At 50.4% G+C, this 14,320-nt stretch overlaps 1 protein-coding gene across 8 annotated transcripts in view; it reads right to left on the bottom strand.

Moving 5' to 3' along the window:
- CUX1 (cut like homeobox 1) overlaps nt 1-14,320 on the bottom strand; it is a 354,106-nt gene that overhangs the window by 133,898 nt on the left and 205,888 nt on the right. For all 8 annotated transcript variants that reach the window (XM_044232791.1, XM_044232795.1, XM_044232794.1 and 5 more), the window contains exons 5-8: nt 9,552-9,689; nt 5,569-5,692; nt 2,706-2,782; nt 1,005-1,071 (exon numbers count right to left, since the gene is read on the bottom strand). In XM_044232791.1, coding sequence (XP_044088726.1) covers nt 1,005-1,071; nt 2,706-2,782; nt 5,569-5,692; nt 9,552-9,689 — 406 coding nt within the window. The remainder of the gene's footprint in view (nt 1-1,004; nt 1,072-2,705; nt 2,783-5,568; nt 5,693-9,551; nt 9,690-14,320) is intronic.

The following is a 14,320-nucleotide window of genomic DNA, read 5'->3' as shown; positions in this document are numbered from 1 at the left end:
AAACAAAATAATAAACCTTGGTGGGGGGAAAAAAGAAGGAATTTACCAAGAAAGACAATGACTATTCTTAGTAGAATAAAATCCAGGAAGAAATAATAGAAAAATAAGGGTGCCGGGCTGGCAGAATAGGGGGCCAGATACCAACGCCCCCCACCCGCCCCGGGCAGTGATGCCCGCACAGGCACAGCAGGAGCACAGCGGGGCACCCCTTCTTACTGGTACAGGGAGCCTGGGGGGCATGGGCTTCTGGAGGACACTGGGGGAGGCTCCCAGGACAGGAGGTAGCTCAACCTCTTGTCTGGTGGCCCTTCCTGTCTGGACTTTGACAGGGGAGACTGGGGCAGGGACAACGGCTGCTGCTTTGTCATCTCTCTTGATTTCTGTCACTACTGTTCCTTCTTTCCCGGTGTTCTGCACGTGGGTGGAGTGTGCCCGTGCTGCCCCAGATCACGGATTTCCTTCCGGCAAGAGCCTCGTGTGACACACGCCCGCCCCCAACACACGCAGGCCCTGTGTGTCTGTACATGGATGTGTCCGTACATGGATGCCCAATGTTCTAAGGGTGACGCGAGTAAATACGTCTGTGTGGGAGCCAAGGTTGCGGACACAGGGAAAAGGGGACATCATCTGCACAGACCCAGCTCCCCCCCCAAGGGTCCCATGTGTCCCCTCTTCTATAAGATGCCCTGTTCCCAAACTTTCTTAGAAAAAGGCACTTGTTGATGAGGCTTCCCAATAATTAAGGACACAAGTTCCAGTGTTCTATGATCTCCAGAGCTTACTGTCACACCACGGTCATTAGACTGACGTGAGCAGCTCACGGCGGTGATGCTGTTGTCCCCACGGCAGCCCTGAGGCCGAGCGCCTCCTAAATCCCATACTGTTTTGTGAAAGCCAACAGACAGGAGGGCAAAGCGGGGTGGCGGGGTGTCTTCCATGATTATCAAAGCTGGGGGACACCTGACCGAAAGCATGCAGACGGTGGAAGCCAGGCAGAGACTTACTTGGCAGTAATTTCTTCATCGTATTTGGTTTTCAGGTCAAATAATTCTGTTCGAGTTTTTTCCAGGGCTGAAAGGCAGAGGACATAAAACCTTAATATAAGATACCAGTCGTTCAAATTAAACTAGAAAAGGTAAAGTAGGGGCGCCTGGGTGGCTCAGTCGGTTAAGCATCTGACTCGGTTTCGGCTTAGGTCATGATCTCAGGGTCATGAGATCGAGCCCTGCGCTGGCTCTGCACGGACTGCGGAGCCTGTTCGAGTCTCTCTCTCTTCCTCTGCCCCTCCCCCCGCCAAAGAAAAAGAAAGAAAGAAAAAGTACACAAGCAGTATATACGCCTCTAAGGAGTCCAAGATAACAAAAGTGCACAGAAGGGGCCCCAAATCCCCTTTCACTTCCGCCTCCTCTTAGCCACGCCCTTCCTCGGCGATAATTCCTGTTACTGGTTCAGTGTGTAGATTCCCTGCTTTTACATATATTTTATTATTTAAAAAATACTCTCATACACAGTTACATATATATATATTTTTTTCTTCCCCTCCCGACCCTGCACAGATAGGATGATCCAAATACTTTCTGAGACTTGCTCTTTTCCTTGAGCAGATCTGCATGGAAAGCTCTCCGTATCGGGACACAGTAACAGTGACCTCTTGCCCGAAGCCAGCCAAATGCTAGGCACCTGAGGACCCTCAGAAGCCAAGGTCCTGGGGTAAGGAGTCGAAACACGCCGGAAAGACAAACGCCAGCGGGCTGGCTCCCCAGGGGGCAACTTACGTTCCCAGCAATACCAGAAGTGTGACTATTTTCTTATACTCTCACCAACACTGCATATTATCAATTAAAGAAAATTCTTTTGACAGTATGACAGGCAAAACACTCTTTCCCCTGATTTAATGAGCATCCTCTTGCCTGTTAAGAATTGTTAATGTTTTTTCACGCATGTACTGGCCATGTGCATGTCCCCCAGACCACCTGTTTGCATCTCTGGCCCCTCGTTCTACTGGACCGTTTATCTCTTTGTACGGATTTCCTAGTGAGTTTTAAGGTGTCTTGAGATCTTGGGGGGTCTCATTCACGTGTCTGGAAATGTGCTGTGGTTATGTTCTCACACTCCGGCATGAGGTACTCCCTCGGATTATGAGGTCTTCTGATGTTTTACCCCCCATGTTCAAATTAAGTATATGACGTAGTTTCCCTTTCAGGGGAAGAAAAGAAAGAGAAAGAGAAAGGAGGAGAAAAAAAAAAAAAAAGCATAAAGAAACGATAAAAACTCCAGAACAACCTTTTCGGGCATCTTAAATTTTAAAGTTCTACTAGTACTGTGCTTAAGATAGGAAGAAGTGTTGTGGTTTTTTTTTTTTTTCCCCCTCACGGTTCCAAATGAGACGTCAGTCCTTGACAGTTTGGCGATTTAGATGTGTTTGTTGAAAAAAGAGCAGAAAGAAAGGATGGCGTGTGGAAGGGTTGGGAAAGGAATTCAGACCCCCCCCACCTGGACGTTACCGACTCAGGGTGGGTAAGAAGGAAGTCAAGGTCGAGAGGCTGGGGGGAGGGGTCTGAGGAGCGTGGGCTCCTTCACTCCTCCAGGGGGCCTGGTACAGGGATGGGGGTATGGAAGGGGGAGTGGGGGGACAAGGGCACAGCCCAAAGCCCCCCACTTCCGTCTTCCCCAAATGGACTTGACTAGGATGCAGAACGTCCCACCTGTCTGCAGACTTTGAACTTTGTGTTCCGCTTCCTCCAGCTTTGAGGTGGTAGACATCTGCGTCTCCTGCAGCTTTCTAGAAAGGAAGAGAATAAAGCCAACTTGGTCATCTTATTCCCCAACGTGAACGTCCTGTGTGCTTTGGAGCTCGGCGGCCAACAATCTTTGCGGCAATCCATGCCAATGGCCCTGGGTGCACGATGGGGCTACCGCTGGGGGTGCCACGAGCGTTCACGTGGCTGCTCCCCAATCTTCAGCACCCTGACTCTGTACCCACATGCGACACAAGATGGAGCGTGCATCCCGCGGGACCTGATGCAGGCTGATGGCCACAGCCGGGCATCTTAAATGTAACTTGCTCTTCACGTGCCAGATATTTAAAAAAATAAAAATAAAAATCATCATCACGCACTCATTGTTTTCCGAAGTTCCCCAAGAAGAATGATACATTTACATTTTGCTGACACAATGAAGGAATTTGTTGGAATAAAGGATGTGCTAATAGATGTGACAGCTGCTCCACGTCTGTTATAATGGAATGTAAATGTGACCATAATACCTAATGCTCGATTGTCAGTGTTTGAACCCAGCGTCCCCGGATTTACATTTCCCCTGATCTCCAGATGAATTCCCTGGTCAATAAATAGCATTCCTTCCTCCTCATCTGCAGAAAATGTCTAAAAATAAGTTTATTATAGGAAGAGAACACACGCTCTCAGACTAACAAACCTGGGAATACAGAAAAGTAGAAATTATATCGTTTAAAAAAATTGTTCAAATTTCCATCCCTTATGGAGAAGGGATTGCTCACGTTTTCACATATTCCAATTATAAAACTATTATAGGATCTGAGTTAAAAAAAAAAAAAAAACCCACCGGCTCAAGTATACTATAAACTCACAAGGAATATACAACAGTGTAATAGACATTCCCTGTCCCTTTCAGTGTGAAAGGGATCACAGCACACGCGACTTGCCCACTTTTTCACTTACTTCCTTACTTTGGAAATGTTCTACACCAGCATACGTGGCTCCCCCTCATTCTTATTAAATAATTAACATAACCAGCCTCTGTGGACTGTTGGATTGTTTACTGCCTCTTCCTACTAGACAATTCTGCAGTGATCATTATGTAGACATTGCTGCGTAATTGTGACAGTGAATCTGCTGGATGAAGTTCTAGCAGAGGAGTCAGAATGGTCAAAGAGTACGTGAGATTTTTTTTTTATTATTGTTGTTCTGATAGATATTGAGAAACTTCCCAGCAACCAAAAAAAACTCACTAATTTAAACTCTTGCCAACAGTATGTGAGTGTTTGTTTTCCTGTGCCAACACTAGATAAAATTAAACCGAATTTTCCTGCTGAGTAAAGCTGAGCACTTGCTTCTCTTCGTGCGAACTGTCTGCATATCTCCGGCGTCCACTTCATAGCTCTCGTTTTTTCCTACTAATCTGTGAGGGCCTTTACGTGGTTGGAAAATGTCTTCTCAGTTTTTTGATGCTTTTACAATGTTTATTGTTATTTATTTTTAAATAATCAGTTTTCAATTATGATCAGAAAGAAATACCTACTCCAAAATTACTTAAAACAGAATACTTGCCCAAGTTTTTTTCTGGTATGTACAAAACTGAATTATTAATGTTTAAAGCCTAGATCGCTTTCAATTTCTTGGTGTAAAGAATGACATTAAAAAAAAAATCATGTAGCTTTATCTTCTATCCCGAGTGGTCAGTCTGATATTTGCATCTTTAAATATAATTAATTCTTTTACCTAGTTTGAAAAGTCAATTTAATAATATCAAATTCCCTGATGAATTTACTCTCTCCATTTTCAGACGCATGACTTTGCTCTGCGTAGTGGTAATCACGCTGTATGTAATTGTCTATCATGCATTTTCCACTCTGTGTCATGCTAGATACATCGCTGGTCTTACTTCAAATTCTACACTGTTATTATTTTAATGGCTGTGCCATGTTCCAGCTGGCGATGGCCTTTCTCTACCTACACATTCCTCTCTGGCCGGCATTCTGATGGCTTGCCTCCCCAAACCCTCACCCTACGTAGTATCAGTAACATGGTGAGAAACTGCTCTGGGCGTCAAGTGCTATCCTAGGAGCCCTGACCCTGTGGGGCTCCCTTTTCCCCTGGGGGCAGTACCCAGCCCCGCTCTCCCACACTGCACAGGCCCGGCTTTGGTCCTGCAGCGAGGACTCTGGGAGGCTCCGTGAGACCATGGGGGAGGCCGAGGCTGGAGTGGTGAGCTGGGCTCTGGTCCCACCTCTGGGTGGCTGGCTGGGAGAGCAGGGCAGGTCCCGAATCTGAAGCCTTGTTTCTCTATCCGTAACAGATTTTACTGACATCAGCTGCTTGATATACGGAGTGTGGCGAGGTACAGAAAAGAAGCCAAAACCCCCCAAAACCAAAAACCCCAAGATTTGTGGCTGATGTTAAATATCCGCATTCATTTCGCCAGGTGGCAGGATTTCAGCGTGCGTCTAGGGCGTCCCCAGAGAGGGCACAAGGCCACACCCTGTCATCTCAGCTCACGTCAGCGCACGCCAAGCGCGCACGCTTTGTGCTCAAGCCTTGGACCCGCGTGGCCTTGACGGACACACTCTGGTCCCCTTGACTACCTGACGCCACCCTCGGGTAAGTAACAAAGCACGGCCCTCAAGGTAATCTCCCAGATGACAGAGTAAGGGACACCTTGACTTTTCAAACAAAATTTCGGCGAGAGCCGCACGGAGTGTGACTCGCCATCAGGGCTGGTCTCCCGAGCTTGCTCCGAAGGCTCCTTGCAGAGTCAAGTTCAGAGCTAAGAACACCGTGTCAGTGCGTGCAGACCCCACCGGACACTCACCGCTCCTTTTCCGCAAAATCATTTTGTAACTTCTGTTCCTTTTCGAGAGCTATAGTCTCCGCTTGGTTCTTCAGAGTCTGTTCATATTCTCGGATTTTTTCTTTAAGTGCTTTTATCGTAACCTCTGCAGAAACGGAAACATGGGAGTGAGCGGCGCAGATTCTGTGCGGCTACACACACAAGCCTTCTGCGACCTGGTAGGATCGCTGTTCTAAACTTTAGCTCCTCAACCCTGACACAAAATCAATGGTTACGAGTCCCTTCGGAGACCTTTTACTCTCTAAATGTTAAATTGAACTTTAAACATTTAGGCTGCGGAGGATCAATGGATTTTGCTGGGAAGAAGAGCTACGGTTTCTTCAATACGTCTTACGAAAAAGTGGGGGGGATCAGTGGTCACACAGAATATCATCTTATTGATAAGCTTTAAATTAGTCCTCTACTGAGGGAAGATGAATCGTGTTTTTGTGCAGTTTAAGTACTTTCTCACAGAGCAAACAGTTCATAAGCGTGTGTGCGTTCTGGAAGAAGGGGTCCTGGCCAAAGTCAGGTGAGTCTGGAGACGTGCCTGGCCCTGTGCTGCGGTCCTGCGGGTTCACAAGTGACGGGGTACCGTGGGGGACGTGGTGTGCTAAGCGGGCACGGTGCACGTCTAAGGGACGCACCCCGGAACTGGGGGCTGTGTGCGCAGAGCAGGGGACTCCTGGAGGAGCCAGATCTCTGGGAGAGTGAGTGCCAGGGGTGTGGGCGAGGGCTGGGCGACGGAGGAGCTCTGTGGGGCTCAGTGCTCAGAGCCCCTCGTGGGGCAGGGCTAGCCCCAGATAGCCTGGGCCCCACCACCACTGAATGCATTACTTCTAGCCCTTGTTTTAATGAACCCAATGGAAACGCCAAAGCAGACGTAACGGACAGGGCAGCACCCTGACTCAGACCCGTGGGTGGCTCGAGGGCAGGCCTGTTCCGCCCGCTCCCTCCCACAGACACCCCCACCCCACCCTCTGTGCCGGACCATCCCTGGCAGGCACTGAGGTCCCAGCTCCGAGCAGAGCAGAGCTCTCGGGGAGCTGTACCTGCTGCGCATGATCCGTCTCGTAGAAGGCGAGGCCGAGAAAGGGCCAAGGCACGAATGAATGGGGGAGCCTAGGCAGGTCAACTGGGGGAGGCCCGGATGGCGCTTGTGACAACGGGGCTCCAGGCTCACGTGACAACACTGGCTGCCAGGTCTTCGCCCAAGTAAGAACTTGCTTCGGGGCCCTCGGTCCTTCAGGCTGTGACCCACATGCGGCTTTTACAGCCCCATTTGCACAGACATGCGGGGCAAGGCCGGAGCCCACGCGCGGGCGGTTAGTACCCGCACGGCTTAGGGGAGAAAAGCCAAAGGCTCTTTCATGAAGAGAAAAAATGGGCCCTTTTCATGAAGTGGAACCCAAAGGGCTCTCCTTAGAACCTTCCACTTTCATTCAGTGGAAACCTTTGGGTTCTCCTTAGAGACAGAAAGAGGAAATTAAAACCAATGACCCCGTCAGGGCATCTGAAAGGAGAAAGGGGGTCTTTCTGCCTTTGGGGCTGGCTGTTTGGGGCCTGAAAGAAATACTGTGTGAGCCTCACGGCTAAGCACACACGTCGCTGTAGAGCCACAGTGACAGGGACAAAGCTGGGCAGAAGCGGACCCACGTGGACACCACGACAGGTCAGCTCCGAAAACACATGCACGCTCTCTAAGTCTGGGTCTGTGTGACTGTGTCACACACGCATCTCTAACCGTGAAGCATTTCTGCCTCTCAAAACTGGTGGGAATTATTTGTGTTGCCTGTGGACCTCAGTGCTCACTCCGGCGGGGTTTCTCAGAGTGACACAGCCATGCTCCCCCCAGGGGAGGCTGGGGCACCAGCCGGGGGCTCCCACTCTGTCTGACGGCATCTCTTTGCCATCCCCACCGCACCCGGGCTGCTCGCTGGCCAGCCGAGACTAAGCCGGGGCTGGCTCATCCTGGAGCCTCTGGTCCTCCTCCTGCAGGCCGGCCTGGGTCCGGGACATTCCCCAGGGGGGTCCCAGCTGGAGCCCCTCCCTGTGAGCCCGTGAAGGGGGAGGAGACTGGCCGCACAGAGAGAACCGCAGTGCTCTGCTCTATAGGCGCGCCTGGGCGCCCATGTGCTCAGCTTTAAATGGCGGGGAGAGTTCTAGCACTTGATCAAGAGGCCCTTTCCGATCTAACTTTGCATCCATCTACACTACGGCTGTGACGAAAACACACGTCATGTGCACCCCACCTTTCCAAGTCAAAACCATCATATACTGGGAAGAAAGGAGAGGAAATCGTCATTTTGTAAAGATATTAATAAATAAGGAACAGTGGGAATTTCTAGAAAAAATAGCCATGGGCAGAAAGATCCTCTGATATTTACTGAGTGCCAGGAAAAGCGCGCTAAAGGGCCCCCCAGCATCTCAAGAAAGCCCACCACAATCCTTAGTGGTTATGATGTGAGGCCTCCCACCCAAGAAAGAGAGGATTTTCACGAAGTGAGGTCCCTCAATCACTTGTTTAAGGTCTCAGAGCTAAAAAGTGGCCCTGGAGGGTCTCAAAGCAGGTCTGTCTGCCTCTGGAGCCTTGTTCTGAAGTCTGGGGACTAGGGTATCTCACTGAAAAAAGCCCATCAGATGGGGCCTTTGGGGAGGACATTCCACACCTGGTTACGGTTCCTCGCGGGACCACTGGCCGTAGGGGAGCCAAGCGAGCCCAGTCGCCGAGGGAGACCACACAGGGCCCAGGGCCCACCTTGCACCTCCTCCAATAGTAACAAAAAAATCCATCCATAAAAAACAGGACGAGCGGGTCTGTCAAAATGAGATGTCAGAGGTCACAGGAGGGAGAAAGGCAGCCCCCTCCTCCTGGGCTGTGCTTCTAGGAACCCGGATGCGTGCATTCCCGGGTTCTGTCACCTGGAGTGTGGGGGGAAGGCGATCCCTTCTCTAACCTAGATCCCAGCCCGCTGTGTCCAGTGCCTCACTGTGAAGCAGGACAAAGCTGTCCCGATGCACCTCAAAGGCTTACTGGTCCCTGTGGAGCCAGAGTGAGGTGGGGGCTCCTGGGGGTCAGTGTACTCCCCCCGATACGGGGGAAAGGGGTCCTCAGGACTGCTTCTCGAAGCCTGTCTCCAATGGTCTCAAAGCCAAGGACACTTTAAAGATCTAAGTGATTGTTTTCCAGTGCATGGAACAGATTGGAGAAAGGGCCGCTCCCCTGAAGTCACCCAAAAGGCCAGCAGCCCCTGGCTCCCAGCTCCTCCCTCGCCCACATGCCTAAACCAGAACACACGGGTGACATTTCAGGTGGTGCTGGCAGAATGAGTGGCAGCGGCTGCGACATGGGGCTGCGCTCTGTCCCCGCGACAGGCAAGCCCGCAGGCTCCCGCACCCGGTGACCACATCTGGATTCAAGATGCCGCAGAGACCCCTCTGTTCTTCCCCGACAGGAAGAGCCGGGCGACCTCTGCCCTCCCGGCCTTGGTGGGTCGCCGGCTGGGCAGCCTGGCCGGTTCTCTTTCATTCAACTCAGAAGGACTAGCGGACGTGGAGCAGCGGCCATTACCAAAGGACTTACGGGCTCCGGCCCTGTGATCACGAGCTGGCTCCCTGACAGGTGTCGCCCCCAGGCAGCCCATCAGCCTTCTGAAAGGCTGACCCCATCCCACTATGATCTGGGAAGAACTGGAAAGACTCCTGGGCAGGCCCGGCTTGGGCTGTAAGAGCAGGCGTCGTCACCCGTGCTCGGGAGAAGTTTTGCTTCTAAACGGCTATGGGTTATTACTCTTATCATCTCTCTCTAACGAATCTGATTTGGGTCCCACCCTGACTTCCTGACGTGGAATCCAGTTAGAGCTCGTCCTGACAGCGTGCGGAGGCAGTTAGAGGCAGAGGGGAACAACAACAACAAAAAAGGCAAAGACAAGACAAAGTAAAGCACAGAACCGTCTGGCACCCACCTTGATTTTTCACTTCGGCAAACTCCTTGTTGTACTCTTCCAGAGTTTCCCGAAGCTTCTGGTTCTCTGTTTCAATGTCGTGCAGACGCTGCACTTTGAGCTGGAGCTGCTGCCCGAGGTCCAGGGCAGGCACGGGATCTACGGGACAGGACAATGCACGTCACCCCACTCTGGGCACAGACCAGCCACGTTCATGGCCCGGAGCGGGCCAACGGCGGGGCCCAGGAGGTCAGCCTCCCCTGGCTCCCCCGAGGCTTCTCTGCCCCCCTGCAGAGCCCCAGGTGACAGGCCAGGGATGCTTCTCTGCTGCCTACAAAGGACAGGCACGCAGCCCCAGCCTCCAGGGCCACAGTTTGTGGCTGTGGTGTGGCAGTGGCCACGGGTGTACTGGGATCTGCCCACAGCTCTGGCATGGTGCAACACTCGGAGGATTTCTGGGTCCTCGAGCTGATGGACAGGAAGGGGACACACGTGGTGGAGGCAAGGGGAGGCATCAGAAGCCTCAAGTCTCCTATAATGCTTGGGAGGCTGGAAGCACCACTGATGCCCTGACAGCATCTTGCCGTCACGGATACCCTGAAGGATGTTTTCTCACTGGAGCTTCCCCACCATCCCAGGGAGGGGATGTGACAGCATGTCGTGTTCCTGTCTCACAGGTGGGACTAAAGCTCCTGGGAGCACAGTGGCTTGGCCAGGGTTTCCCGGCTCCGTGGTGGGCCGCCCAGCTGCAGGGGCGAGACTCCCCGGGTCACAGTGCGGATGCGGGAAACCGCACCTGCACGGGTCGCATGACGTCCTGCAGGCCAACTCGGTGTGTGATCTGCGATCAGACGGACCTACACAAAACTGGATTCTCCCCTCAAATTCCAGACTGCAGACACGGAACTTGGAATACTGACTCTTGGCCTTTTGACTCTATTGCTAACTCAGCGTGCGGTGGGGAGACGCTGATGCTCTCCGTTCTTTCCTCTGCTGCCAGAAAGGTGCGTCTGGTCCACCTGCTGGGCACCGGGCGAGCGCCTCCCCTAGAATTCTCGGCCGGTCCGCGTGGAATAACCCAGTCCGCTGGGCTTAGAGGAGATTACTGGAGATATTTCTGGTATGGACGCCAGTCTCACTTGTGAGGTGGCTGCGAAGATTTAGTCTCTGCGGCAGGAATGCTAAACACCGGGCCCCGAGCATCAACAAGGGCATATATTCAAGAGCGCACTTGATTTTCAAATACCAGAGTCATTAATTTTTCAGACCACCCTCGGTTCCTGGAAGCGAGGGGAGATCTCCCATGCCTGAGTCGGCCAGTCCGCCAGGAGCCAGGAGCCCTGCGAGATGCCAGTGTCTCCGCAGAGTTTACAAAGAGGCCGGCCCTGGGGAATGTCCAGTGTAGCGGTGGACCTGCGTGCGGGGCTTTAACACAGCACTGGCTGTCACGCGACCCCTGGGGCCGGAGGGGGGCATTTATCCCGGGTGTCTACACAGTTTATGACTATGTCACTTTCTCATTTGTGGCTCTGCATTATTATTTTAATCAGCATTAAAATATTTACATTAAATTAGATTTCAAAAGCTATTCTGGGGAGACGGGTCCTTATAAGTAGGGGGTAGTGATAACCCAGAGGCAGAATTCCTCAGAACATTCCAGGTGCCGTGTTTTTTGTCCTTTTTTTTCTTTCATTTCACGCTTCTCCAGGGTACTTTCCTATCTCCCCACCTCCAACACCCGCCTTTTCCACCCTTCCTTCTCCCTGTGGCCCCACACCGGTCAAAAGGCCTGAAGGACAGAGACAGTCCGCCCAGGGCCCTCTTCATCTAGAACACCCATCTGAACTTGACACAGAGGTCAGGGAAGGATTGAGAAGGAGAACCACTGCACTTGGATAAAATTCTATTAACGTTCGCGCATGGAGGTTTTCCAGACAGCTGCCCGTACAAATTATATTTTTAAAGAGCTAAGCTAGTGTCCTGCCCTCTCCGTCCCGAAAATTTCTGGCGACAACTTTTCTAGTCCATTCCTTTTAAAAGGCCAGGACCCACTGTGTCTGCTTCGAATAAAAAATAGCTTCCCTCGTTCGATTCAGCCAGGAACTCAGTGACATATAAAAAATAACACGCACATTATTAAGTGAATGGGAACTAGACCTTTAGACAAAATTTCAAAGCATTACATTGTAAATGAAAATTCTGGCAATCTCATAATTATTCATTAGGCATGTATATTTAATTTAACACTATTAAAGGTTAATGCCTAAGTAGCAAAACTGGTCACAGAATAAAGAATGAACTCAATGTTCAAACATCTCTATGTATTAAACTTCAAACTTTACTACGGTACAGTTGAACGACTAGACGCCTCCAGCATTTGAATATTGTTTTGGATTATGTAAAAGGCATTGCTGAAGTCGCTCTTAGGCTTAATTTTTATTACTTGTATTAAAGGAACAGCTAATTACCACATGACAATATAATGACTCTAGCATTTTGGGCTGGAGACCAAAACAATGAATCTCGGCTTCCGAACCCCAACCTGTATGTTAATCCAGGGGAAATCATGGCTTTTTGTCTCGTTAATGACTCCCAGGGCCATTAAACCCCACACAAGTATTGTTGGGTCTCATTCTGAATGTCACAAGCCTCCGACCTCGGCAGCTCAATTAGGGAATTGTCTGATGGAGGCCAGAGAACACACCAAATCCTGCAAACCCGTCTCCTTGCCTCTTCCAGTTCAACGGGCTTGATCGTTGGTTCCATCCACCCAACGTGACAAACTTGCAAAGTGTTTTGCAATCATCTGATAGTTAATTCCTAAAACGCTCTTTGAGGCATTATGGAGCTCATTATGCAACACAAGACCCAGAACATAATTACAACAAACAACAACAATGCCATCACCTGTATTTACCCAGCACCTTCTCCTAAGTACATGTAACATGACCTCATTAATTCCAGCCGTCACAGTCAGAGGTCGGGGGAGGGGGCGCTGGCATCCCACCCAGGGACTTGGGTGGGGGGTGGGGGGGAGGAGAGAAGTCGGAGGCAAACAGGCACGCACAATTCTAATTAGGATTTCTGCTTCCTGAACTGGCAGCCAACTAAATTATACTGTCTCTTCAAGCACTAATTTAACAAGTATTTCCTACGCATCTCTCTGCTCCGGGCAAGGCCCGGGTGAGGCGCGGGGACGAACGTGCGGCAGCATCAGCTGGGACCAGCCTCACGGGAGAGACACAGCAAGTTCACAAATGACCAAAGGGAAAGCAAAGAGGGCGACACTGGCGAGATGAGCTGGAGACTACTCCCGGATGGAGACAACTGGCAAAGGTAAACTTTTTTTTTCTTTTTCTTCTTTTTTTTAAGGAGGTGATAGGGTTTAGACCTGTGGAGACCGTGGGGGCAATCAGGCCTGGTGGAAGATGCAGCAAGTGGGCACGGAAGCGCCAGGCAGGGCCAGGAGAACACTTCAGTCCGACTGCCGGTGCCCGTGTTAAGTTTTATGACGTCAGGACCATTCTAGGTGCTGGGTGGGGGGCATGGCGGTAAGAAGACCAACCCTTGCTCTCAAAGGCCTGACATTCTACTGAAATGAAGGAAATGGACAAAAAGCAAAACTAAGCAAAACAAAATACTTTCAAGCACTGCCAAGCAGGACTATGAGAGGAAACAGGGTGTGGGAACAGGGAATGGGTCCTGGAGACATATGGACAGGGAGGGCTTCCTGGAAGAGGTGGCACTGAGATTAAGATGTGGGTGCCAAAGATGAGATTAAGATGTGGGTGCCAAAGAAGCCTCTTGGCAGAGAGAAGAGCAGTGCAAAGGCCCGGAGGCGGATGTGAATGTGGCATATTCCAGGCACAGAGAGAAGCCAGCAAGGCTGCAGTCAAAGGAAGAGAAGGACTTCAAGGGACACATCGTCAGTGACTGAGGCCTGTGTTTAGGTAGCTAAAGAAGAATACAAACAAAGTTAAGGAGAGAAAGAGAAGACATAAAGAAGAATCAAACAGAATTCTGAATCTGAAAATACCAATTACCACCGACACGGTAAGTAGCACACCAGTCTCACTAAAAATACAACGTCTGAATCAAGTTTGTATTCAGTTCTACTCCTGAAGGGAAAACCCGTCAGCAGAGGATGCTGGCAAGGTAAGCCTCTGGCCCACAAGAAGAAAACTGCAGTACTCAGGACCAAAGAAAGGCTTGTTGGTTTAGTGGCAAAGTATTTAAGAGTTTTAGGCTTAAAGACGAGTTACGCAATTTTCTTTTGAAAAGTTAAACGTTCCACATTAGCTGCCCTGTTCTCTGATGGCAGATGGCTATCAGTAGTACGCTACCTTGCAGACATTTTTGAAAAAACAAACACATGATCTAGTTGATTTTTTTAAAAAAAGATTTTGTTTTATTTATTTGACAGAGAGAAATCACAAGTAGACGGAGAGGCAGGCAGAGAGAGAGAGGGGGAAGCAGGCTCCCTGCTGAGCAGAGAGCCCGATGCGGGACTCGATCCTGAGATCATGACCTGAGCCGAAGGCAGAGGCTTAACCCACTGAGCCACCCAGGCGCCCCCTAGTTGATGTTTTAATACTTACTGGGAAAAAACCCACTTCTTGAAAGAAGCTCATGCTATAGTGGTAGCATTTCAGAAGTAGGTATTTGGAAACATTCCCATCATCATCTAAATGTATAGGCAAAAACAACGTCCTCTACGAAAATGTCTCAGCCACAAAAATGACTGCAAAAAATGCAAAGAAATAGGATAATCGGGGGGTGGGGTGGGGGGA

Source organism: Neovison vison, chromosome 14, assembly GCF_020171115.1.
Source record: "Neovison vison isolate M4711 chromosome 14, ASM_NN_V1, whole genome shotgun sequence".
Lineage (NCBI taxonomy): Eukaryota > Metazoa > Chordata > Mammalia > Carnivora > Mustelidae > Neogale > Neogale vison.
The sequence above is the reverse complement of the archived record's forward strand: the minus strand, read 5'-3'. Positions and strand labels throughout refer to the sequence as shown.